At 37.6% G+C, this 27,835-nt stretch overlaps 1 protein-coding gene across 4 annotated transcripts in view; it reads left to right on the forward strand.

Moving 5' to 3' along the window:
- The window catches only part of IQCG (IQ motif containing G), a 94,177-nt gene that overhangs the window by 17,398 nt on the left and 48,944 nt on the right, over positions 1–27,835 (forward strand). For all 4 annotated transcript variants that reach the window (XM_045850950.1, XM_045850951.1, XM_045850953.1 and 1 more), the window contains exons 4-6: positions 41–276; positions 4,185–4,313; positions 16,986–17,067. In XM_045850950.1, coding sequence (XP_045706906.1) covers positions 41–276; positions 4,185–4,313; positions 16,986–17,067 — 447 coding nt within the window. The remainder of the gene's footprint in view (positions 1–40; positions 277–4,184; positions 4,314–16,985; positions 17,068–27,835) is intronic.

Raw genomic sequence — 27,835 nt, forward strand, 5'->3', positions numbered from 1 at the left:
CTCTAAAATCTGTCTTACATAAATCATTTATTGTTTTTAGAAGAAAAACAATGAAATGAATTTAGAAGAAAAAAGTATGGAAAAATCTCCAGTGGTCTCAAGAACCTCAAAAATAACCAGTGCATTCTTGCCTAAAGAAGAACCCAAGTTGCCAGAAATCAGACAAGGAGGTCAATTTGCCAACGGATTTAACAAAATGCAGGATTTTGTCCTCCAAAAACCTACAAAGCAGACCATAACTACTACAGAGACACTGAAGAAAATTCAAATTGATAGGTAAGAAAGGAGAACATATTTGGAATTGTAACAATGTATTTTTAGATGGATAAAGAGTGGGTGGGTGCAAGGGTGGCTGGCTGTTTTCTCATAGATTGGTCCTTAATCCAAAGTGGCTGCCGATGTTATGGTTAACTAACCACTGCCTAGAGGAAGTGTGATGCAATTGAAAGTAAGGGAGCAAGTATTGAGAAAATAATAGCAACTTTGCAACATTATTGTGGTACAAATTGGTAGCTATTGTGATGATTTATCCATAAATAAGAGACAGTCATTATCAAGGTAGACAAATTTAAAGCTATGTTTTAATCCTGATTTTTTAAAAAAATGTTTATACTGTTACAGCTGTCTCAGTTTCCCCCCTTGTCCCCCTCCTCCCATTCACACAGTCAGGCCTCACACTGTTGTTCATGTCCATGGGTCATGTATATATGTTCTTGGTCTAATCCCTTCACCTTCTTCCAACCAGTCCCCACCTTCCCTCTCCCCTCTTATAGCTGTCAAGTCTGTCCTATGTTTCTGTGCCTCTGAATCTACTTATTAATTTATTTTGTTCATTAGATTCCAGTTTTATGTGTGATCATATGGTATTTGTCTTTCATTGACTGGCTTATTTCAGTTACAATCCTGATGGTTTTTTAAACACAGTCTTGTCCTGACTGTAGTGACTGGGCTCAGTGGGTTGGGCATCATCCTGCAAAATGAAAACATCACCGATTCTGGGCCACATCCCTGGTGGTGGCCTGAGGGAGGCAACTGATAACCAATCTGTTTCTCTCTCTCTCTCTTTACCTCTGTCTAAAAATGAATAGATAAAATCTTTTAAAAAGAAGGCAGTCTCAATTTCCACGGTCTCATTCATTTTTTTGTTGTTGTTGTCAATTGACTTGCTAACAAAAAGTCTGTTAAGTTTAAAAGAGGGTATAACATTATGATAAGGATTTTTGGTAAATGAGAGCTTATAGTAATTACCTAGGGCCTCTAGACAAACCCAGCCTGCAGTCAGTTTTTGAAAATACATTTTATTGGAATTTATAATTGCCCATTTATTTACATATTATGTATTGTTGTTTTCATACTATAACAGCAGAGCTGAGTAGTTGCAAGAGAGACTTTATGGCCTGCAAAGCCAAATATATATACTGTTTGTCCCTTTACAGAAAGCGTTTGTGGACCCCTGCATTAGAAGATTAATGTCTCTTGTTCAAATCAGTCTGGGCCAGATTTACTAACATGACAGAAACGTGTACTGCTATAAACTGCCTGATCTAGTTAATGCCCTTTTATTCTTAGTGGGAGGCTCATAGATTTTTAGTTTCTTGACTTTAATATACTTGATTATTAAGAAAAATTATTGAATTTTGAATGAGTTATTACTTATAAATTACTATGTAACATAGAAAGTGTAATTTTTGCTGACTCTATATCAGAACATTAAAAAGCATTTTAAAAGTTTTGCATTTAAGCCCTAGATGCTGTGGCTAAGTGGATTGAGTGCCTGCTTACAAATCAAAGGGTTGCTGGTTTGATTTCCAGTCAGGGCACATGCCTGAGCTGTGGGCCAGTAGGGGGCATGCAAGAGGCAAGCACACATTCATATTTCTCTCTTTTTCTCCTTCCCTTCCCCTCTCTCTAAAAATAAAAATAAAAAAGACTTTATGGCTTGCCTCAAAATTGAAGTCAAATAGATAAAAAAATAATTTTAAAAAAATTATGACCTATTTCAAAAATGATGAAAAATATAAAGAATAAAATAATGGGGAACTTCCGGCAAGATGGAGGAATAGGTGGACGCACCATACCTCCTCACACAACCAAGATTAGAACAAGAATAATTTACAGACAGCATAACACCCAGAACTGATAGAGGATTTATCTGAATGGAAGTCAGACAGCCAAGAAGTTGAAGTAGACCCGTACATCCAGACTGGTAGGAGAAGACGAGCCAGGCGGGCGCGGGTTGGCGGCACGTGGAAGTTGGGGAAAACTTGGCGTGAAATTGGCACAACAGCCATCCGGTGTGCAAGAACGCAGTGGTGGTCCCTGAGTACGCAAGCTGCGGCTGGCAGACCCAGTGAGGCGGCGATTGTGGACCAGGGCAGAGCTTGCAGCCCAAGATCCCAGAGAAGGGTCTGAGATCCCAGAAGAATGGAACTACCGCCATTGTTTGCCCCCGCCCCCGCCCCCGCCCCGCCCCCGCCCCCGCCCCCACATATAACGTCACAATCTAGCGACTGGGGTGCCCAGCCCTGGTGAACACCTAAGGCTCCGCCCCTCACCGTAACAAGAGCAACCAGACCGGGGGGAAAAAAAAGAAAAAAAAAAAGGAGAGACAGGGAGAGACATGTTTCCAACAGAACAGATCAGTCCCCCAGGACTCATCCTTTTGAGCGACCAGGAAATAGCCAATCTATCAGATGCACAGTTCAAAACACTGGTGATCAGAAAGCTCATGGAATTGGTTGATTTTGGGCCCAAATTAGATGAAAAGATGCAGGTTACCATAAAAGAGATGCAGGAAGATACATGGAGGAGAGCCAATAGTGAAGGGAAGGAAACTGAGTCTCAAAACAATACAGTGGTCCAGAAGGAAGATAGAATCAACCAAGCAGGAAAGCATGATGAAATAAGAATTCAAAAAAAAAACGAGGAGAAGCTTAAGAGCATCCAGGACATCTTTAAATGTTCCAACATCCGAATTATAGGGGTACCAGAAGGGGAAGGGGAAAAGCAACAAATTGAGTACGTATTTGAACAAATAATAAAGGAGAACTTCCCCAATCTGGGAAAGACAATAGTCTTCCAAGAAATCCAAGAAGCTCAGAGAGCCCCAAAGAAGTTGGACCCAAAAAGAAACACACCAAGGCACATACATCATAATTACATTAGCCAAGGTAAAAATGAAGGAGGGAGAGAATCCTAGAAGCAGCAAGAGATAAGGGGACAGTAACCTACAAAGAAGTTCCCATCAGACTGTCAGCTGATTTCTCAAAAGAGACCTTACGGGCAAGAAGGGGCTGGAAAGAAATATTCCAAGTCATGAAAGACAAGGACCTACATCCCAGATTGCTCTATCCAGCAAAGCTCTCATTTAGAATGGAAGGGCAGATAAAGTGCTTCTCAGATAAGGTCAAGTTAAAGGAGTTCATCATCAGGAAGCCCTTATTTTATGAAATGCTAAAGGGACTTATCTAAGAAAAGAAGATAAAGAAAAGACATGTATAGTAAAAGGACAGCAAACTCACAATTATTAACAACCACACCTAAAGCAAAACCAAAAGAAACTAAGTAAACAACTAGAACAGGAACAGAACCACAGAAATGGAGGGCTAGCAGCAGGGGGGTGGAAGGAGGAGAGAGGGGGAAAAGGTACAGAGAATAAGTAGCATAGATTGTAGGTTGAAAATAGATAGGGGGAGGGCAAGAACAATATGGGAAATGTAGAAGCTAAACAACTTATAAGTATGACACATGGACATGACTAAAGGGGATATGGGTGGGAGAGGGTGTACAGGGTGGAGGGGAGTGAAGAGGGGAAAATGGGACAACTGTAATAGCATAATCAATAAAATATATATTTAAAAAAGTATGTAGACTTTTTCAGGTTAAGAAAGTTGTCTTTTATTTCTAGTATTTTAAGAGCCCTTTGTTTGTTTACAAATAAATGTGTTGAATTTTGCCAAATGTTTTTCCTACATTTATTGCAAGGATCATATGGCTTTTTTCCTTTTGCCTCTACTAGTGTGATGAATTCTTTCATAGATTTTCTGATACTAAACTACTCTGTCATTCCAGAAATAATTCAAACTTACTTATGTTATTTCTTCTGGGTCTTGTCTGACTTCTGTAGCTCTTTGTGAATGTAGGGAAATATGTGTATCATTAACTTACTTTTTTTCTCCTCCCAGGCAGTTTCTCAGTGATGTGATTACAGATACCATGCAGGAGCTGCAAAATTCAGGCACTTTCACCAGTCTCCTGAAGGCTTTAAGTGAAGAGAGGGAAAACAAAATGCATTTCTACGATATCATTGCCAGGTCAGAGTAATATTAGGTTTATTCTCTTTGTTGTGTTTTAAAGTGCTATAAAAATATAAAACTCTTACCAGAAGTCCTTGATTTCTAAATCAAATAAAATTTGTGCTTCCCAGGGAAGATAACTAGAATTTAGAAATGCAGGTAATATTCCTAGTTCTGTTCGGGCAATAATTCAGATTTCTGGGCATCAGTTATTGGTATGTACAATATGTCAAGAATATCCTATAGTAATCTTTCATTTCTTTTTTTTTTTATTTAATCTTTATTGTATTTTTTCCATTACCATTTAGACCTTTATACCACCCTCCCCCCAGCAATCACTAAACTGTTGCCCATGTCTATACTCTTTTTCCCTTTTGCTCAATTGCTCTACCCCCTCACCATCCCCTCCCTTAGCTGTCATCCTGTTTTCCTTCTATGAGTTTTGCTTCATATTGTTTTGCTTGTTAGATCAGTTTGTTCGTTAGATTCCACATATGAGTGAAATCGAATGGTATTTGTCTTTCTCTGACTGGCTAATTTCACTTAGCATAATGTTCTCCAGGTCCATCCATGCTGTTGTAAAAGGTAACATTTTATTCTTTTTTTTAAGTTTCTTTTTTTAAATAGTTTTATTTTAATTATTGTTCAAGTACAATTTTCTATCTTTTACTCTCATCCCAGCCCACCCACCTTATTCTTTTTTATAGCTGAATAGAGTTCCATTGTGTAAATGTCCCCTAGTTGTTTTATCCATTCATCTATTGCTAGACACTTGAGCTGCTTCCATTTCTTGGCAATTGTAAATAATGCTGCAATGAACATAGGGGTGCTTATGTTCTTTCAAATTAGTGTTTTGGATTCTTTCAGATATATTCCCGCAAGTGGGATCACTAGCTCAAAAGGAAGATACATTTTTTAATTTTTTAAAGTATTTTTTAAAGATTTTATTTATTTCTAGAGAAAAGAGAAGGGAGGGAGAAAGAGAGGGAGAGAAACATCAGTGTGTGGTTGCTTCTTGAGCATCCCCTACTGGTGACCTGGCCTGCAACCCAGGCATGTATCCTGACTGGGAATTAAACCAGCAACTCTTTGGTTCACAGGCCAGCATGCAATCCACTGAGCCCACACCAGCCAGGGCCATTATTAATTTTTTGAGGTATCTTCATATGGCTTTCCGTAATGGCTGCACCAATCTGCATTCCCACCAGCAGTGCAAAAGCATTCCTCTTTCTCCACATCCTCACTGGCACTTGTTAATTTATTGATAACCATTCTGACAGGTGTGATAAGTATATCATTGTGGTTTTAATTTACATTTCTCTGGTGATTAATGATGTTGAACATCTTTTTATATGTCTATTGCCTATCTGTATGTTCTCTTTGAAGAAGTGTTTATCCAGTTCCTTTGCCCATTTTTGGTTGGGTTTGTTTTTTTTGGTGTTGAGTTTTGTAAGTACTTTATAAATTTTGGATATTAACCCCTTATCAGATATATTGGCAAATATGTTCTCCCATTGTGTGGGTTGTCTTTTTATTTTGTTGATGATTTCCTTTGCTGTGCAAACATTTCAGATTGATGTAGTCCCATTTGTTTATTTTTTCTTTTGTTTCCCTTGCCTGTGGAGATATATCCCATAAAAAATCACTGTGCGCAATGTCTAAGGCTTTTCTGCCTGTGTTTTCTTCTATTATTCTTATGGTTTCAGGTCTAACATTTAAGTCTTTGATCCATTTTGAATTTGTTCTTTTTTTAATTGTTGTTCAGGTACAGTTTTCTGCCTTTTACCCCCATCCCAGCCCACCCCCCTGAATTTATTCTTTTGTGTGGTGTAACAATGTGGTCTAGTTTCATTTTTTGCACATATCTGTCCAACTTTCCCAACAACATTGATTGAATAAACTCTCTTTAGCCCATTGTATGTATTTGCTTCCTCTGTCAAATGTTAATTGACTATAAAGGTGTGGGTTTATTTCTGGGTTCTCTATTCTGTTCCATTGATGATGAGGATCCATGTGTTATGGTTGCGAGACAGATACCCACAAACTACAAAAATCCTGTGGATAAAAATGGATGGCATGGCCACTCTCTGAGAGAGAGTGAGAGAGAGCGAGAGGGTCCTGGCCCCTGCCTGGACAGGCTTTTATTGTTTTCCTGGGTACATTACATGGAGGGTAGTCCTCATTTACTGTGCACAGGTTCACTGCAGGGGACTACCTTTTACAGATAACAAAGGAAAGAATGCTTCTAATTACTTCAAAGAAAAGGATATTGCAGACCAAGGGGAAAAGTGGTTGAACCAGTCACACACCATACTTGGGAAGTTTACCACAGACTTTAGGAAGTTACAGTAAGCCCTTGCTGCCTCAATTCAGGGTGAGGGAGTTTTAGCAAAAGTAAGTCTCATTGCAGCCTAGGTACAATGCAGGCCTGATTTCCCATGAGGAAACCTTTCCATGGGCGTGGTCCTACGTGCCACTCTCTCCCCACTGGTTTTCCACGTGGAGGCTGAGCTACATTTCCATGCCATGAGAAGTGGTTCCCTACATTCCAATGATCTACATGTCTCATGTTTATGCCAGTACCATGCTGTTTTGATAACTATGGCCTTATAGTATAGTTTCATATTAGGTAGCGTGATTCTTCCAACTGTGTTCTTTCTCAGGGTCTGTGTTGCTGTGTGGGGCCTTTTGTGGTTCCATATGAATTTTGGAAATATTTGTTCTATTTCTGTGAAATATGTCATTAAAATCTTGATTGGAATTATGTTGAATCTATAGATTGCTTTGGGTAGTATGAACATGTTAATGATGTTAATTCTTCCTATCCATGAACACAGCATGTGCTTCTACTTATTTGTATCTTCTTCAATTTCTTTCTTTCATGTCTTATAATTTTCCTTGTACAGGTCTTTTACCTCCTTGGTTAGGTTTATCCATAGGTATTTTATTCTTTTTGAAGCAATTGTGAATGGGATTATTTTCTTAATTTCCTTTTATGTTAGTTCATTATTGGCATGTAAATATCCAACTGATTCCTGGATATTAATTTTGTACCCTATGACTTTGCTGAATTCAGTTATCAGTTCTAGTAGTTTCTTGGTGGAATCTTTGCAATTGTCTATGTACAGTATTCACGTCACCTGCAAATAAAGACAGTTTTACTTCCTCCTTTCCATTTGGATGCCTTTTGTTTCTTCTTCTTGTCTGATTGCTGTGGCTAGGACTTCCAGTACTATGTTGAATAAGAGAGGTGAAAGCGGACATCCATGTCTTGTTCCTGGTCTTAAGGGGAATGCTTATAGTTTCTGCCCATTGAGTATGATGCTGGCAATGGGTTTGTCATATGTGGCCTTCATTATGTTTACATATGTTCACATATGTTCCCTCTGTTCCCACCTTGCTGAGAGTTTTTACCATAAATGGGTGATGGATTTTATCAAGAGCTTTATCTGCATCTGTTGATATGACCATGTGTTTTATTGTCCTTTTTGTTTATATGGTAAATCACACTTATTGATTTGCAAATGTTATACCAACTTTGTATTCTTGGAACAAATCCCACTTGATCATGGTGTATGATCTTTTCAATGCATTGCTGGTATTCGGTTTGCTAACTTTTTTAAAGATTTATTTATTTATTTTTAGAGAGGGAAGGGAGGGAGAAAGAGAAACATTAATGTGCGGTTGCTGGCGGCCGTAGCCTGCAACCCTGGCATGTGCCCTGGCTGGGGATCGAACCTGCAATACTTTGGTTCTCAGCCGCGCTCAATCCACTGAGGTATGCCAGTCAGGGCTGGTTTGCTAACATTTTGTTGAGGATTTTAGCATCTATGTCCATCAGCGATATTGGACTATAATTTTTTTTCTTTGTAGTATCTTTATCTGGTCTTGGAATTAATGCTGGCCTTGTAAAATGAGTTTGGGAGCTTTCTCTCCTCTTGAATTTTATGAAATAGTTTGAGAAGGAGAAGTGTTAGTTCTAATTGGAATGTTTGCTAAAATTCACCTGTGAAGGCATCTGGTCCAGGGCTTTTATTGTTGGGAGTTTTTATTACTGCTTCAATTTAATTAGGTATAATCTGTCTATTCAGATTTTCTGATTCTTCCTGATTTATTTTGGGATGATTGTAAGTCTAGGAATTTATCCATTTGTCCAGATGTCCAGTTTGTTGGCATATAATTGTTTATAATATTTTCTTACAGTCCTTTGTATTTCTTTAGTGTCAGTTGTTATTTCTCCTCTTTCACATCTGATTTTATTAATATGGGTCCTTTTTCTATGAGACTGGTTAAAGGTTTCTCAATCTTATCTTTTTGAAGAACCAGCTCTTGGATTCATTGATCTTTCTATTTTTTTTAGGGTGACTCTATTTCATTTATTTCTCCTCTGATCTTTATTACTTCCTTTCTTTTACTAACTTTGGGTATTGTGTGTTGTTTTTTTCAAGTTCCTTTAAGTGTGAAGTTAGATTATTTACTTAAGCTTTTTCCTATTTTTTGAGATAGGCCTGTAATGCTATGAATTTTCCTCTTATTCATTCCCAGTATCCCACAGATTTTGGATGATTGCATCCTCATTTTGATTTGTTTTAAGGTACCTTTTGATTTCTTTCTTAATCTCATTGTTGACCCATTCACCATTTAATAACGTGTTATTTAGCTTCCATGTCCTTGTGTGTTTTTCAGTGTCCTTCTTGTGACTAATTCCCAGTTTCATAACATTATGGACATAGAAGTGGCTTGATATGATTTCAGTCTTCTTAAACTTATTGAGAGTTGTTTTGTGTCCCAGCATGTGGTCTATCCTAGAAAATGTTCCATGTGCACTTAGAAAGTATGTATATTTTGCTGCTTTGAGGTGAAATGCTCTGAAGATATCAATTAAATCCATTTGTTTTAATGTATGGTTTAAGATTGCTGTCTCCTTGTTGATTTTCTGCCTGGAAGATCTATCCATTGAAGTCCATGGGGTATTAAATCCCCAACTATAACTGTATTCACATCGATCTCTAAGTCTATTTTGTCAGATACAAGTACTGCTACACAAGTGGTTTTTTTCTTTTCCTTTTGCATGAAATACCTTTTTCCAGCCCTTTACTTTTATTTTGTGTGTATCTTTCAATCTGAGATGTGTCTCTTGGAGGCAGCATATATATATAGGTCTTATTTTCTTATCCATTCAGCCATCCTGTGTGTTTTGGTTGGGACGTTTAGGCCATTTACATTTAAATGATTATTGATAGATATGTATGTAGTGCCACTTTAGTGTTAGATGTTTTACTCTTGCTTTTTTCTTTCTTCCTATTTTTCTTCTTCTAAAAGCAAGCCTTTTAACGTTTGTTGCAGTACTGGTTTAGTTTTAACAAAGTCCTCTAGCTTTTTCTCATCTGGGATGTTCCTTATTTCTCCTTCAGTTTTAAGTGATAGCCTTGCTGGGCAAAGTAGCCTTCATTGTAGTTCTTTGCTTTTCATCACCTTGAATATATCACATCACTTCCTTGTGGCATGAAATTTTTTTGTGGAGTAATCAGATGCCAATCTAATTGGTGCTCCCTTTTAAGTTACTACCTGCTCTTTTGGGGCTTTTAGGATTCTCTCCTTGTCTTTAAGCCTTATCATTTTAATATATGTCTTGGTGTAGGCCTCTTTGGGTCCAACCTGTTTGGGACTCCGTGCTTCCTGGACAGCTGTGACTTTTTCCTTCACCAGATTAGGGAAGTTTTTGGTCATTATTTCTTCAAATAGGTTCTTGATCCCTTGCTCACTCTGGTATTCCCATGATATGGATGTTGTTATGCTTCATGTTGTCCCAAATGTTTCTTTAACTCTCCTCATTTTTAAAATTCTTACTTCATTTTGCTGCTCTGCTTGGGTGTTTTTTTTTACCTTGTCTTCCAAAACACTGATATTTTATCTAATGTACTGTTTATTCCTTCCAGTGTATAATTTTAGATATTGCATTTTTTACTTCTGACTCATCCATCTTTATGGTTTCTATGTCTTTTTTCATGCTGTTGAGTATCCTTATAATCATTACCCTAAACTCTCTGATAAATTGCTTACTTCTATTTCTTCTGGAGAATTCTCTTGTTCTTTCATGAGGTGTCTGTTTCTTTGTCTTCCCATTTTGGCTGCTTCTCTGTATTTTTCACATTAGTCATTAAACTAATCAGCTGTTAAACTAATATTTTAATGTAATCAAACTGTAATCTGCAGACCAGCTTAAGCACCACAGGGCAAGGCAGAGTAATTCCTGTGGGCAGGGCTATTGTTTCCCCTCAGGTTGATGCCATTTGGAGGGGAGTGGTCTGCCTGAGAGGAATGGCTCCTGTAGTATGGGGGTGACTCAATACAGGGATCCTGGCAGCTTTTCCTTCAGTTCTCTCCCCAGAGCCACCAAACCCAGGTCTCCTCAAGTGTTTCTAGTTTATTCTGTCTTCCCTCTGCCAGAGCTCAGGGTAAGTGGCTGCAAAGGAAATTTTGTGTGTTGGCCCTTTAAGAGGCTCTCTGCCTCCCTAGCCATTTCTCTTTGGCAAACAGAAACCCTAGTGCTCTTCAGAGCTGAGTGTTATCTGGGTTCCTTTCTGACTCTGTTGCTGTAGGCTGGGGAGCCCAGCTTGGGGTTCACAAGAACAACCCCTGGCCACTGACGTGTTCCTTCTGGACTTTAGCTGCCACCTGTGGGAGCCCAATCAGCCCTCTCATGCCTCCTCCACACTCTTTACCAGTCATGTTGTGGTGAAGTGGTTTCTTCTGTCTATCCGTGGTTATAAGTCTTCTTTCCAGCTCATGTTCAGTTTGTTATTCTGGATGATTTCTCTACAATTTAGTTGTAATTCCAGATTGGTCCTGGGAGGAGGTTAGTGTGGCTTCTATTTACTCCTATGGCACCCCTTCAGTAATCTTTCTTAAGACCGAGTTCACTGAAAATTTCTGAATAGTAACAATTATAATAAGAAGCATGCTGATGGAAGTTTTCCTTTTCTGAGCCTTTCAACTAATTCTAAAGATTTTCATGCTTTAAGAACATCAACACAATCAAAATGTGTTGGGACCAAGATAAAATTCCTTTATGTGAACCCTGAGTGCTCAGAATGAGAAAATGTTGATTTTATCTCCATAGGAGGAATTGTTTTTCCTTGAATTTATTACTCTTCCTATATACCTTAGTATTGGTAATAAATTCTGTACTAGAATTATTATGAAGATTTGATTTATTTATGCATGTAAATCTTTTTGGATAGTTCCTGGTACATAGTAAGTAGTGCCTAATAAAAATAATAGCTATTATTATAAACTTATACTTATTGTTGGCAAGGAAGCAAGAAAATGAGCAGTTTTGTACATTGCTGGTGGGAGAATAAATTGGTATAACTTTTTGAAAAGTGATTTATTTATGAAAGTAAAAATATATATGCCTAATTTTAATTATATTTAATAGTACAAATGTACTATTCCATAATTAATTTAATCATTCTCTGAACTTTTTTCCAGATGTTTGCTATAACAAATAATGTGTCTGAGTACATCTGTGTATATAAATATTCATCAGTATATGTCTCAATCTGTCATTCCATTAGGTTGAATCACTATATGTGGCATTACAGAATGAAAATAGTTTAATGACTGATATTATGAAACTGTTAAATTGGTATTGCTTACAGGCCCTGGCTGGGTAGTTAAGTTGATTACAGCATCATCCCAATACACCCACATTGTGGGTTTGATCCTTGCTCAGGGCACATATAAGAATCAACCAATGGACTTCCAGCCAAGATGGAAGTGTAGGTAGAAACCCTTTGCTTCCTTGTGCAACCAAAAGAAGGATAAAAACCAATTTAAAAACAAAAAACAATGAGGACTGCCAGAAAATTGAACTGCACATAAGGCTGACAAACAAGGAGTTAAAGAAACATTCACCCAAGACTTCTGACCAAGATCGAGGTGTAGGTAGACACACTGTGCCTCCTCGCACAACCAAAAGAAAGACAACAACAATTGAAAAACAAAAGACAACTAGAACTGACAGGAAATCAAACTTTATGGAAATCTGACAACCAAGGAGTTAAAGAAGACACATACATCCAGACTGGTAGGAGGGGCAGAGACAGGTAACTGGGCAGAGAGGACTCGCAGCAAGGTGGCAGCTGGAGGACCAGGGCACGCAAGGTGGTGGCTGGCAGACCCAGCAAGGCAGCGAATTGTGGAATTGGGTGCGCAAGGATGCAGCTGGCTGGCAAGGCAGTGGCTGGCAGACTGGGTGGTCCCACATTCACATGCAGATAAACCAGGTGAAACAAAGGGGGAGCAAGACAGACAGCACAACCCAGGGTGCCAGCATGGGGAAATAAAGCCTTGAACCACTGATTGAAAACACCTGTGGGGAGACCCACAGCGTCCTAGAACATATACAAACCCACCCACAAGGGAATTAGCACCAGAAGGGCCCAGTTTACTTGTGGGGAGTGGGAAGCGACTGAAATCCAGCAGAAGAGAGCAGAGCAAGTGCCATTGTTTCCTCTCAGACCCTTTCCCACATACAGCATCACAACCCAGCGACTGGGTTGCCCTGCCTTGGTGAACACCTAAGGCTCCAGCCCTTACTACGTAACAGGCACGTCAAGACAAAAAAAAAATGGCCCAAATGAAAGAACAGATCAAAGTTCCAGAAAAAATACAACTAAGCAATGAAGAGATAGCCAACCTGTCAGATGCACAGTTCAAAGCACTGGTGATCAGGATGCTCACAGAATTGGTTGAATTTGGTCACAAATTAGATGAAAAAATGAAAGCTATGCTAAGTGAAATAAAGGAAAGTGTAAAGGGAACCAAAGTTAACTATATGTTACAGTTTATCTGTTACTTCATTTTTCTTAACTGAAATTACTTTTTTCTTTAAGCTTGAATAAAAGTCTTCATTGGAAAAAGTAAATTTAAAAAATGTGTAAAAAAATGAGGACTGGAAGGAAATACACCAATGTGTTAACAACATAAGGGTGTTTTTTCAAAAAATCTTTTATTTTTTAGTATTTCCTCAACTTTCACTTTATCAAGGCAGAAAAACATTAACAGAGCCCTAACCAGTGTGGTTCAATTTGTTGATGTCTTCACGCAAAGCAAAAAATTGCCAGTTCGATTCCCAGTCAGGGCATGTGCCTGGGTTGCTGTTTAGGTTGGGGTGTGTGTGAGAAGCAACCAATCAGTTTCTTTCTCACGTAGATATTTCTCTCCATCTTTTCATCCCTTTCTTCACCCTCTCTAAAAATAAATAAATAAATAAATAAAAACTTAAAAAAAAAGAAAGTATTAACAGAAAAACTAAACAAAATGCATATACCCTTTGACCTAGCATTCCTTTGGAAATCTAGGCAACAGGAAAAAAAAATTAGACATATGTACAAATATTTATTGTAGCAGAATGGCAAATACTTAGGAATAGTACAAATGTACTTCAATAGAGGAGTACTTGAATGATTGTTAATTTAAAAAAATTATCTGTCTATCTATCTATCTATTTATTTTTAGAGAAAGGGGAAGGGAGGGAGAAAGAGAGGGCAACATTGATATGAGAGAAAAACATCAATCGGTTGCCTCTGGTATGTGCCCTGACCTGAGATCAAGCCTGTATCCCAGACACATGCCTTTAATGAGAATCAAACTGTCAACCTTTTGCTTTGTGGGACGACACCCAACCAATTGAGCCACACTAGTCAGTGCTGAATAACTGTTAATTTTATAAAGGAAAAATATACAACTGTTAAAAAGAATGAATTAGAGCTATATGATTCATCTATAGGAATGTTTCTCATACTTCGGTAAGTGAAAAAAGTTACAGTATAATGTGTATAGCATGAGTTTTATAAAGAATACCTGCTCATTCATATGTGTAAGATCATAACAAAGATGTGCCTGTATATACACCAAAAGGTTTAACACTGATTACCTCATAGGAGTGGAATTGGAGGGGAAAAGGGAAATGGCAGATTGCTTTTCCCCATACATTCCTATTCTGTTTTGAAATATTATAATGTGCACTTATTACTTTGTAATTTTGAAGAAAACTAATCAAGTAAGAAAAAAAAGATGTATGTACCATTACGAAGCAGGAAGAAAATAGTTTAAAGTTTAATGTAGACGGTTTACCAGTGATTAATTTTATATGATTATTTACAATAATTGCTTCTTTTAACTTTTCTTGCAATTAGATAAGTTTCAATTTAGATGTATTTAAATTTGAAAATTATATCTAGATTTGGGTAGATCAATGACAGATGGTTTTTAACATTTTAAGTATTGTGTGATTAGTATTGTTTTAAATTTTATTTATTTTTAGAGAGGAGGAAGGGAGGAAGAACGAGAGGGAAATATCAAAGTGTGAAACATCTATCTGCTACCTCTCACATACCTCCATCTGGGGACCTGTCCATCAATCCTGTTAGTTCACAGGCCAGCGCTCTAACCCACTGAGCCACACCAGCTAGGGCTGACTGGTACTTTAAAGTCACATACAGTTTAGTAATAGTTATGAGATAGACAAGATTTTCTATTTAGTTTTTTTTAAAAAGCTTTATTGAGATATTTCTATACTATCAAAAAGTTATTCTGACACTTTTTAAAATAGTAAGGATGACTTTGTTCAGAACTACTGTAACAGGTGTCAAAACTTTCAAATAGGGGAGAGAGATCAGGCTCAACTCCGAACACAGCAAAGGTAGCTGGGGATTATAGCCAATGAGAACAGTGAGGGATTCAGTGGATGGAAAACTACTAAATGGAGACATAAGGGCAGGGAATTCTTGCTAAACTAATTAACAAAGTTCTTGCTGAAGGTAGGACTAGGGCTTAGACATCACGGGTGGGAAATGAGGTATTTGATCAAATATCCAGGGTGATCAGATATCAGCAGTGGGGGATACTGTCTAAAGTGACTTTGCAAGATTCTTGCTAAAACTGGGTTACACAGGCCCAGCAAGGATGTGGGGGTGAGGAGCATCCTTATACACAGAAGGCTCCTCTGAGCCTTCTTATCTATTAGGCTTTGACCTTCCCCACATGCCCCTGCTACTCTTCCAAGAGAAGTTTCATAAATAGAGGGCTGAGGGAAGAGGGATGGAGAGTGAGTAGAAATGAGTATAGAATTTCTTTTGGTGGCTGATGAAAATGTTCTGGAATTAGGTAGTGGTGATGATTGCACAACTGTGAATAAACCGAAACCACTAAAGTGTACTGTTTAAAAGGATGATTTGTATGGTATTTACTTGACCCAACTAATCAGGATCCTCTGGTATTTTTGTTATAGCAACCCAGCTAAGATAGTTGTTGTTTAGTTTTATCTTTATGTCATTTTATTTTGTTTGTTTTAAACTTAAGTAATGGGATTGCTGGAGATAAACAGAATTCTGTTTCTGAGAGCAAACAGAAACAATAACATAAAGTAGTAAAGTTCTCATTTAAACAGTACCGAGTTTGAATCCTGCTGTGCCATTTACTGTTTGCATGATCATGGCGAGTGTGTTATTCTGTGTCTGCTGAGAGACAGATGTCAAGATGAGGTTAGTCATGCAAAGATTTTATCAGGGGAAACCCCTGTGTGACAGAAGGTGGAAGGGAGACTTCACACCCAATAATGGACTATCCCCAAATGCAGGAGAGGGAAGGTTGTGTGGAAGAGACTGCCCAGCAGTGTAAGAATGGTTCAGCAAGGTCATCAGGAAGCCCTTGTGCCAAAGTAAACCATCAGAAAAGTGGTCTCTCAGGAGTCTGCCTTAGTATCCCTCCCATACTCAAGATTTGGCTGGGTGCAGTAGGTGCGATGTGAGGCCTTAGAACATGCACAGTTAGGGATTTCAGAGCCTTGAGCTAAAACCCTTGTTTGTTTATACTCCCTGTAGTGAGAGGATTACGAGGCACATTTTCTTATCCACCACAGGAAGTTATCTCAGCTCTCTATTTTCCTCATTTGTGAAATAGGGATAATGATAGAGACTATCTCATAAGGTTATCATGTGGTAAAGATATGTGAAGTGCTCGGAATAGAAATGATTCTTTTTTTCCTCTTCCTATACCTTCTCCTCTTACTTTTTCTTAGCAGCAGCTATTTTATTTTTGAGGGGGAAGAAAAAGGGAAGCTTTTTACTTTTAAACAGAAGAACGCCAGTTCATAAATGTAGAAAGAATGATAGAATTACAAATTCACCATTTTGCAACTTTTTATAGTAGATAATGATTTAGTCAAGGGTTAGCAATCCTACTAAAAACATTAGGTAAAAGGTGTTTGGGGAACAAGATATTTGCATAGTGTCACAGTAAGAGCCCACACATTATTACAAAGGGGAAGATGTCTTGTACAATAGAGAGGTATAATGATTACCACTTTAACCAAGAGCTTGAACTTAGCATAAGTAATTCAACAGTAGCTATTTTGGATACAACACTGAAAAACCACAAAAATCCTCCTTCAATTTGTTAAAACAAATCAATCTTAAAAAGTGTCACGAAGTGTGCTCCATGGCCCAGCACCATGAACATCACCTGGGAGAGCTGCAAATTCCAGGGCCCTGTCCAAGACCTACTGAATCAGAATCTCAGGGGAGAGCCCAAGAATCCATTTTTCAACATCCAGGTGATCCTTGTGCATGCTGAAGTTTGAGAAATACTGCTCTAAACATAAATCATTCTTATTTCATCTAGGGAAGAAAATGGAAGAAAACAAATAAAATATCTTCAAAAACAGCTTCTTAATGTCAAAAGAGAACGGCAGGTTGAAGTACAGGTAAGAATTTCCTGGGCAACACCAGAAGTTACTGACCTAAAATAGTGATATAGAAACCATTGTTCTTAAGCAAAAAAAAAGTTGCATATGAAAAATTGTCATTTATTCTGGGGTGCCTTTAGTATGGAAAATATAAAGAGTAACCGGAGAGTTGGTCTGATATGTACAAGTATATATATGTCCAGAATAGAACTCTGGGAGACCCCTACCCTTTGGGGCTTTTAGTTCTTACCTCTCCCATCCCACCAAACCACACTACCCTCTCCTTCCCTACAGGAGACCTTATCTCAGTCAGTCTTATATTCCAGCATTCCAGATGGGAGACTATAGTCTTTGGTAGGATATTAAGCACATTATAAAGCTTCTTATACATGATGGTTAGGGTTAATAATGTCATTTGGATTATATTTAAATTATTTTTTATCTTCACCCAAGGAAATTTTTTATTGCTTTTTAGAGAGAGAGGGAAGGAGAGAGGAAAGGAGTGAAAAAACACTGGCGTGAGAAAGAAGCATCAATTGGTTGCCTCCCCTATGTGTCCTGACTTGGGATTGCATGGGCTCAGACCAGGGACTGAACCTGCAACCTAGGTACATACCCTGACTAGTAATCAAACCCACCACCCTTAGGTTACTGGACAATGCTCCAAATGCCTGAGCCACACCAACCAGGCCATTTGTATTGCATTTTAAATACAGAGTGGATATACTGAGTTTTTATAGTTATTAGGACCTAACATTATATCTAGTTTACATTTATAAGAAAATGCCCTGGCTGGTGTGGCTTAGTTGGTTGTGTGTTGTTGCCCAGCAAAGTGAAATGTTCCCATTTGATTCCTGTCAGGGCACATGCCTGGGTTACTGGCTGGTCCCTGGCTGTGCAAGAGCCAGCCTATCAATGTTTCTCACGTCGATATTTCTCTCCCTCTCTTTCTTTCTCCCTTTCTCTCTCTCTAAAAATAAGTAAATGAAATCTTTATTTTAAAAAAATTGTACTTTTTCCCATTACCATTTGTAAATAAAATCTTTTTTTAAAGAAGAAAATGCATCAAGTTTTAAGCAATTGACTTGCAAAGCAATGTTTGGGCTACAACCTAGGCAGTTAGAAATTAGTTCTATCAGAATGACTAACACTATTTGCAGTTTAGAAAGTTATAAAATATGGCCTAATATCAGCTTATCATTACCTAGCTATTTGGATAAGCTTATACTTCAGATCAGGGAATCTTCATTATTCCCTACATGGGATTTAGAAGAATATTTGAAAATATATTTGGAAGGATTGTCTAAAAAAGTTCACTAGCCTTTATTCCAAGGTATTATCTTTAGGTCTTCTGAACAAATTGCTTCCCATCCTCTCTTATTTTTTATTTACCAATTATAAAGTAACTTTGGTATTGGTTTTTACCTCATTATTACTATTAACCTCTGTTTATAGCTTACATATTTGAAAACCATTTTTCTTCTCTGAAAAGTTTCATAAAAACTGGTGTGTGCTTAGGTTTTCTCTAGTCTAATGAGTAGACTTTTTCTGAGTTTCTTAGCTTTTTTTGCTGAAAAACTCTCCAATTATTAAAAAATTCCTCTAGCTTCCTTGACTGTTAAAATAGAAACTATGTATATTAATTCATATTTGAGTCTCTAAGCCAGACAGTATGAAAGGAAACCTCAGGTTTGGCACTCTGCCAGTTAACTCCCTTATGCTACTATCAGTACCATGGTTTTTTCTCTTTCTTTAAACACCTGTTGAAAATAGAGTTTTCCAGACAACAGCTAACATTTGCTTGTGAAACTTAACCTCTTTTATTACATTACCAGCCATTTAAATTACATTTATGAAAAGTGAAACTAAAGCAAAATATCACTCAGATATTTTGATCATCAGAAAAGGAATAGATGAACCTGAAGTTGAAGCTCCAAGGCAAACCTTTGAATAAAGGATAACCAAGATATAATGAACCCTGGGTGGTGTGGCTCAGTGGATTAAGTGCTGGCCTATGAACAAAATGGTCACAGGTTGGATTCCAGGTCAGGGTACATGTCCGGGTTGCAGGCCAGGTCCCCAGTTGCACATGTGCCAGAGGCAAACAATTCGTGTTTCTCTCGCACATCATCAATGTTTCTTTACTTTTCTTTCTCCCTTCCTTTTCCTCTCACTAAAAATAAATAAATAAAATCTGTATTTCTGGCCAAGATGGAGGTATAGGTAGACATACTTTGCCTCATCACACAACCAAAAGAAGGATAACAACAAATTTAAAAACAAAAAATAACCAGAACTGCCAGAAAATCAAACTGTATGTAAGTCCAACAACCAAGGAGTTAAAGAAGAAACATTGCTCCAGACCAGTAGGAGGGGCAGAGATAGGCAGCCACAGCAGAGAGAACTTGTGGCAAGGTGGCAACTGGTGGATAAGGTGGTCCTACATTTGCATGTGGATATACCAGGAGGAACAACTGGGGAGTGAGACAGATGGTGTAAACCAGGGTTCCAGTGCAGGGAAATAAAACCTCAAAACCTCTGACTGAAAATACCTGTGGGAGTTCAGGAGGCAAGAGAAACTCCCAGCCCCACAGGAGAGTTTTTTGGAGAGACCCACAGTGGCCTAATGTACAGAAAACCACCAAACTGGGAATCAGCACCAGAAGGGCCCAATTATGGGTAGTGGGGGAAATGACTGAAAGCCAGAGAGCTGAGCAAGTGGCATTGTTTCCTCTTGGACCCCTTCCCCACATACTGCATCACAACACAGCAACTTGGGTTGCCCAGCTGTGGCAAATACCTAAGGCTCTACCCCTTACTAACTAGCAGGCATGCCAAGACAAACAAAACATGGCCCAATTTAAAGAACAGATCCAAGCTCCAGAAAAAATACAATTAAATGAAGAAAAGGTAGCCAACCTATCAAATGCAGAGTTCAAAACAATGGTAATCAGGATGCTCACAGAACTGATTGAGTATGGTCACAAAACAGAGGAAAAAATGATTTCAGCTGATTTCTCAATAGAAACCTTGCAGGCAAGAAGGGGCTGGAAAGAAGTATTCCAAGTCATGAAAGGCAAGGACCTACATCCAAGATTACTGTATCCAGCAAAGCTTTCATTTAGAATGGAAGGGCAGATGAAGTGCTTCCCAGATAAGGTCAAGTTAAAGGAGTTCATTATCACCAAGCCCTTATTATATGAAATGTTAAAGGGATTTATCTAAGAAAAAGAAGATAAAAAATACGAACGGTAAAATGACAACAAACAACTGTCAACAACCAAACCTAAAAAAACAAAGACAAAAACTAAAGTGAAGTAAGCCAACAACTACAACAATAACAGATTTACAGAAATGGAGAGCACATGGAGGGTTATCAGCGGGGATGGGGAATGGGGAAAATGGGGGAAAAGGTACAGGGAATAAGAAGCATAAATGGTAGATACAAAATGAGGCAGGAGGAAGTTAAGAATAGTATGAGAAATGAAGAAGCCAAAGAACTTATATGTATGACCCATGGACATGAACTAAGGTGGGGGAATGATGGTGGGAGGATGGGTGCAGAGCAGAGGGGAATAAAAGGGAGAAAATGTGGGACAACTGTAATAGTATAATCAATAAAACATTAAAATTAAAAAAACAAACAAACTATTTTTTAAAAAATGTAATTCAGTTAAATCCCAGTTACTAAAAAACTAGTGGTCATGTAAGTGGAATATAAGAAGACAGGCAGTACATGGATACTGACCTGTGGGTCAAAAAATAATGCCAGCAATTTTGATATCAGGTTTGTGTGTATGAAAGAAAGTGAGGGGGTAATCAGTGCATTAGCTATAAAGCTTCCTATTGTGACCCCAGGCAAAATGAAAAAGTCACAAAGAAAAAATCAGGCTGTTGTCAGAATTCTGAACATGAGCACACAAAGTGAGACAGCCGTAGAGCAACATGTTCATAAAATTAGTGGGGAAAAGAGAGAACCAAGATCAATATATAAAAATCAGGTTCTCCTTCACATACATCAGCCTCAGACTTAGACAAGGAAATTGAAAATATATATATTATTTGCAGTTGCATAAAAAATATAAAATAATAACAATGAATTCAACAACTGCAAAATGTGCAGTATTTGCAGAAAACTATAAAACAGTTTTGAAAAATTAAATAATACTTAAATAAGTGAAGGGATATACTCTGTTTATGGTTGGAAGACTCAAAATTATAAAGATGTCAATTCTTCCAAAATTGATTGGTACATTGAATTCAATCCCAATTAGAATTCTGATTGGATTTTATTTAATTCATATTTTGTGAAAAACTGAATCTAAAATTTATATTGAAATTGCAAGGATTAAAAATAGTATAGACAGTACTGAAGAGGAACAAAGTGAACGAACTTGCTTTCCTGAATTAAAACAGTATATATTGATGCAAAGGATTGAAAAATAGCAGTGGAGCAGAACATAAAGGGAAACTTTTATGAGAAGGGTGGCACCATAGAGTAGTGGTGTTTTTAATAGATGATGCTGAAGGAATTGGGTACTTATATGGAAAAAAAATTAAGCTTTACTCTGATGTGACACTGTACACAAAAATGCATTCCATGTGATTATAACTCTAAATGTAAAAGGCTAAAGCATAACATTTCTAGATATATAGGAGACTGTTATCTTGACTTGGAGTAGGGAAAGATTTTTTTTTTTTTGCATTTTTAAAGGAAGAGTTATTTAACATGTTTCAGTTAGCACAGCACACCCAAAAGGAAATCAAAATACAATGAAAGGTTTAAATTAAAGCCTCAGAATTTCATACACACCAAGACCAAAATCCTAAAGTATTAGCATTGTGCCTCAAATTTTCCCTATTTACCTAAAAAAAAGCTTAAACTTACTTGCCTTTAGAAATTATTAAATGAAATTAGAGTTAACAAACATGCTAAATGTTTGCCTTTTAATAGTAGACACAGCTCCTATATTGTTTTATAAAAGAATCATGTTTTCTAACATGCATTCAGTGTTCAATATAATATGGTATAATAGCAACATTTAACATAATTCAACTTCTTTGACCTAAATATACTTACTACCTAAGTACATCCTACAATAGAACTAAAGAGAAAAACTAAAAATTGCTTAACAGTTATAGCTTACTCAACTCAATTGCCACATCCTAAATGAATGTTTTTGTTAAAAAATACTGAAACTTAAGTCTTGAAAACAAGCCTGATTTTAGGAAAAGATTTCTTATACAGGTCACTAAAGGTAAAGTTACAAAAGAAAAGGTTGATAAATTTGATTACATTGAAAGTGAAAAGTTCTTTTCACCAAAAGACATGAATAAGAGATAAAGAGCAAATCACACATAACCAACAAAAGGCTTATATCCAGAATATATGGAGCAGTTCTATTGGGTTGGACAAAAAGATTGTTTTTTTCTGTAAGGTGGCTCTAGTAGCACTCAGTTGTCTTTAACTTCACTCAAAACAATTTTGTTAGATTGTATTGTGACAGCTGTCATACCAGCATACATTTTTAAAAAGTATCAAAATTAGTGAATTTTTGTGTAGCCATTTAAATATTGAAGATGGAATAAAATATGCAACATTTTTGGCATGTTATGCTTTATTATTTCAAGCAAGGTTAAACACAACTGAAATGCAAAAAAAGATTTGTGTTGTGTATGGAGAAGGTGCTTTGTCTGACTGAACATGTCAAAAATGGTCTGAGAAATTTCATGCTGAAGATTTCTGGAGGATGATGCTCCATGATTGGGTAGACCATTTGAAGTTCATAACAATCAAATTGAGATATTAATTGAGAACAATCAATGTTAAACCACGGGGGAGATAGCCTACATACTCAAAATATCCAAATTAATAAAGTTGCTGTTGACAATGAAAAATACTTTTTATTTTATGGGAAAAAAACCACACAAACATTTTGGCCAACATATACAAATTAATGAAAAAGGGTCAGACAACTAATGAGAAAACAAACACGAGGATAAAGAAGCACTTCAAAAAGAGGATATCCACTTCCGGCCAAGATGGAGGTATAGGTGGACACACTGTGCCTCCTCAAACAACCAAAATTAAGGACAACAAAAATTGAGAAACAGCCCTGGCTGGCGTAGCTCAGTGGATTGAGCGCGGGCTGGGAACCAAAGTGTCCCAGGTTCGATTCCCAGCCAGGGTACATGCCTGGGTTGCAGGCCATAACCCCCAGCAACCGCACATTGATGTCTCTCTCTCTCTCTCTCTCTCTCTCCCTTCCTTCCCTCCCTAAAAATAAATAAATAAAATCTTTAAAAAAATTAAAAAAAAATTGAGAAACAAAAAAACAACCAGGACAGAAAATTGAACTGTATGGAAGTCCCAACAACCATTCATCCAGACGGGTAAGAGGGGTGGAATTGGCGGCTGGCGGAGAGGGGTTGCAGCAGGAAAAAGCAGTGACTGGCAGACCCCAGGCTCGGGCAAGCAATGAGCAGACTCAGTGAGGCACTCAAGGCAGCTGGCTGTCCGCAATCACGTATTTGCGCACAGATAAACCAGGTGAAAATGGGCAGCAAGACAGACCATGCAACCCAGGGCCCCATCGCTGGGAAATAAAGCCTAAATGCACTGACTGAAAACACTTGTGGAGGTTGAGGTGCTGGGAGAGACTCCCAGCCTCACAGGAGAGTTTGTTGGAGAGACCTACAAGGTCCTAGAATGTACACAAGCCCACCCATCCAGGAATCAGCACCAGAAGGGCCCCATTTGCTTATGGGAAGTGGCAGAAGGGACTGAAATCTGACAGAGAGTGGAATGAGCACCATTGTTCCCTCTCTGATCCCTCCCCCACATACGGCATCACAACCTAGCCACTGGGTTGCCTGCCCCTGGTGAACACCTAAGGCTCTACCCCTCATACATAATAGGCGCGACCAGACCAAATAAATTAATAAATAAATAAATAAATAGCCCAAGTGGAAGAACAAATCAAAGCTCCAGAGCCAATACTTTTAAGTCACCAAGAGATAGCCAACCTGTCAGGTGCACAGTTCAAAGCACTGGTGATCAGGATGCTCACAGAATTGGTTAATTTTGGTCACAAATTAGATGAAAAAATGAAGGCTACACTAAGTGAAATGCAGAAAAATGCATAGGGAACCAATAGTGATGGGAAGAAAACTGGGACTCAAATCAATGGAGTGGACCAGAAGGAAGAAAAAAACATACAGTCAGAAAAGAATGAAGAAATAAGAATTCAAAAACCAGTCAGGCCACATACCTGGGCTGCAGGCCACGGCCCCCAGCAACTGCACATTGATATTTCTCTCTCTCTCCTTTTCTCTGTCCCTTCCCTCTCTAAAAATAAATAAATACAATCTTAAAAAAAAAGAATTCAAAAAAATGAGGAGAGGCTTAGGAACCTCCAGGACATCTTTAAACGTTCCAACATCCAAATTATAGGGGTACCAGAAGGAGAACAGGAAGAGCAACAAGTGGAAAAGTTATTTGAACAAATAATAAAGGAGAACTTTTCCAATCTGGCAAAGGAAATAGACTTCCAGGAAGTCCAGGAAGCTCAGAGAGTCCCCAAGAAGTTGGACCAAAGGAGGAACACACCAAGGCACATCATAATTACATTACCCAAGATTAAAATGAAGGAGAGAATTCTAGAAGCATCAAGAGATAAGGGGACAGTAACCTACAAAGGAGTTCCCATCAGACTGTCAGCTGATTTCTCAAAAGTGACCTTACAGGCAAGAAGGGGCTGGAAAGAAGTATTCCAAGTCATGAAAAGCAAGGACCTATATCCAAGATTGCTCTATCCAGCAAAGCTTTCATTTAGAATGGAAAGGCAGATAAAGTGCCTCTCAGATAAGGTCAAGTTAAAGGAGTTCATCATCACCAAGCCCTTATTTTATGAAATGATAAAGGGACTTATCTAAGAAAAAGAAGATAAAAAAATATGAACAGTAAAAAGAGCAAACTCACAGTTAGTAACATCCATACCTAAAACAAAAGCAAACTAATCAAACAGAACAGGAACAGAATCACAGAAATGGAGATCACATGGAGGGATAGCAGCAGGGGAGTGGGAGGAGGAGAGAGGGGGAAAAGGTACAGAGAATAAGTAGCATAGATGGTAGGGAGAAAATAGATGGGGGGAGGGCAAGAATAGTATGGGAAATGTAGAAGCTAAAGAACTTATGACACATGGACATGAACTAAAGGGGGGGAATGTGGGTGGGAGGGGGTATTCAGGAGGGAGGGGAGTGAAGAGGGGAAATGGGACAACTATAATAGCATAATCAATAAAATATATAAAAAAAAGAGAGGATATTCAGCTAGCCGTTAAACATATGAAAGTGAGTTCAACTCAATTGTCAAGGAAATGTAAATTGAAACCACCAAGAGACAATTATCTTCCCCTCAGATTAGCTAATTGTATTATATGAGTATTATATTTGGTGTTAATTAATTTTTAAAATATTTTATTTATTTATTTTTAGAGAGAGGGGAAGGAAGGGAGAAAGAGATGAAGAGAAACATCAATGTGTGGTTTGCCTCTCACACACCCCCTACTGGGGACCTGGTCCATAACCCAGGCATGGGCTCTGACTGGGAATCAAAGCAGCCACCTTTGGATTCTCAGACTGGTGTTCAATCACTGAGCCACACCATCCAGGGCTGGTATTAATTTATAATACCAAATGCTGACATTGTAGAGTAATGGGAATCCTAGTGCACTAATACTGAGCATTTATATTGGTACTACCACTCTGGAAAAAGCTTAACATTATCAAAGTTAAAATATAGGCATATCCTATGACCCAGAAGTTCTTCCCAACAGAATCTGTGCATTTGGAATCATGTACAGAAATGACCAATAAAGCATTATTTGTGGTAGTTATAAATGTAAACAATCAAATGATTATCATACATTGTATGGGGAGTAATGATTAAGGAAAGATATAATGAGAATTTCATCTCAATCTTGTTTCTTATCCTGGGAGAGTGTTATGTGAGGTTTTCTTTATGATAACTGAGACACCCAGTTGTTTTTTGCACTTTTTTTTTAACATATATTCTGTATTCAACAGAGAAAAGTAACTACATGTGTGTTTTGTGTTAGGGCATAGTACAGGGGGATATGGATGCAGGGAGAAAGGAAGGAGCTTTAATAAGTGTAGTGAATCAAGGAAGGACACCCTATAGTAAATATACTTAAGCTGAAACTTAGAGGATGTCTACAAGTTAGACAGGTGAAGAGGAGGAGGAAAATAAGTTAAGCAGAAGAAACAGAAAAACATGTTTGAAGACTTTATTATTATGTCTTCTGATGAATTGATCCTTTTATCATTATAAAATACCCCTTTTTTGTGTGAGGTAATACCATTTGTCTTAAAGTATATTTTCTTGGATCTGTTTCTAGTCATTCACTTTTAACCTATCTATATCTTTATATTTTGAAGTACATGTCTTATTAGGGATAGCTTATAGTTGAATCTTGCTTTTATTTCTTTTATGCATTTTGACAATCTCTGCCTTTTTATCAATGTTTAATCATTATATCAGCATGATTATTAATATAGTTGTTGGATTTATGTTTTTCATTTTATTGCTTGTTGCCTGTTTGTCTCCTCAGGTTTTCATCTTATCTAACTTATTTTGGATTATTTGATTTTTTTTAGGTTTTTATTTTAGTTTACCTATTGGCCTTTTATCTATACCTCTTTGTATTTTTATTTTTAAAGGTTATTTTATTATTATTATTATTATTTTAATCCTCACCTGAGGATATGTTTATTAATTTTGAAGAGTAAGGAAGAAGGGGAAAGAGAAAGAGAGAGAGATGGATGTGAGAGAGAAACATCAGTCGCTGCCTCCTGCTTGCAGCCCGACTTGGAATGAAACTTGCAACCTAGTTATATGCCCTGTCCCTGATCAAACCCGCAATCTTTTGGTGTCTGTGAGGACACTCCAACCAACTGAGTCACCCAGCCAGGGCCCTCTTTGTATTTCTATTTTTGTATTTTAAAAATATTTTATTTATTTATTTTTAGAGAGAGGGGAAGTAAGGGAGAAAGAGAGGAAGAGAAACATCAATTTGTTGCCTCTTGCATGCACCCAGAACCTAGGTATGTGCCCTGACAGGGAATTGAACTGGTGACCCTTCAATTTACATGACTATGCCCAACACACTGAGCTACACCAGTTAGGGTCCTCTCTGTATTTTTAAATAAATGATTGTTTATTTAAAACAATCTGGTGTAGCTCAATTGGTTGAAGTGTTATCCCGTGCGCTACCGGAAGTTCATGGGTTCCATTTCTGGTCAAGGCATATACCTAGGTTGTAGGTTTGTCCCTGGTCAGGTCACATATGGGAGGTAACTGATGGATGTTTCTTGCACTCTCTCTTTCTCTCCCTTCCTCTCTTTCTCTCTCTAAAAATTAATAAATGTGTATTAAAAATAAATGGTTATTCCAGGGATTTCTTTTCACAATTTAGCATTAATATTGTACCACTTCACATAAAATGTAAAAACCTTGCATACTTAAAGTTCCATTTCTTCCCCTTCCATTTGCCACTGTCCTTTATCTTGTCTTTCATACATATTACATATAATGTACATTACAAATACCATAAGACAAAAGTTTTTGCCTTGCACAATTATATATTTTTAAAAAGTATGAAGAAAAAGTTGTCACATTCTTACTTAGATATAATTTATATTAGTCTATGTTTAAGTTCACTGACTTTCTTTCTATTATTTCCACTTTGCTATTAAGGCTATC

This window comes from Phyllostomus hastatus, unplaced genomic scaffold (assembly GCF_019186645.2).
Source record: "Phyllostomus hastatus isolate PE091 unplaced genomic scaffold, TTU_PhHast_1.1 phas_contig_86, whole genome shotgun sequence".
NCBI lineage: Eukaryota > Metazoa > Chordata > Mammalia > Chiroptera > Phyllostomidae > Phyllostomus > Phyllostomus hastatus.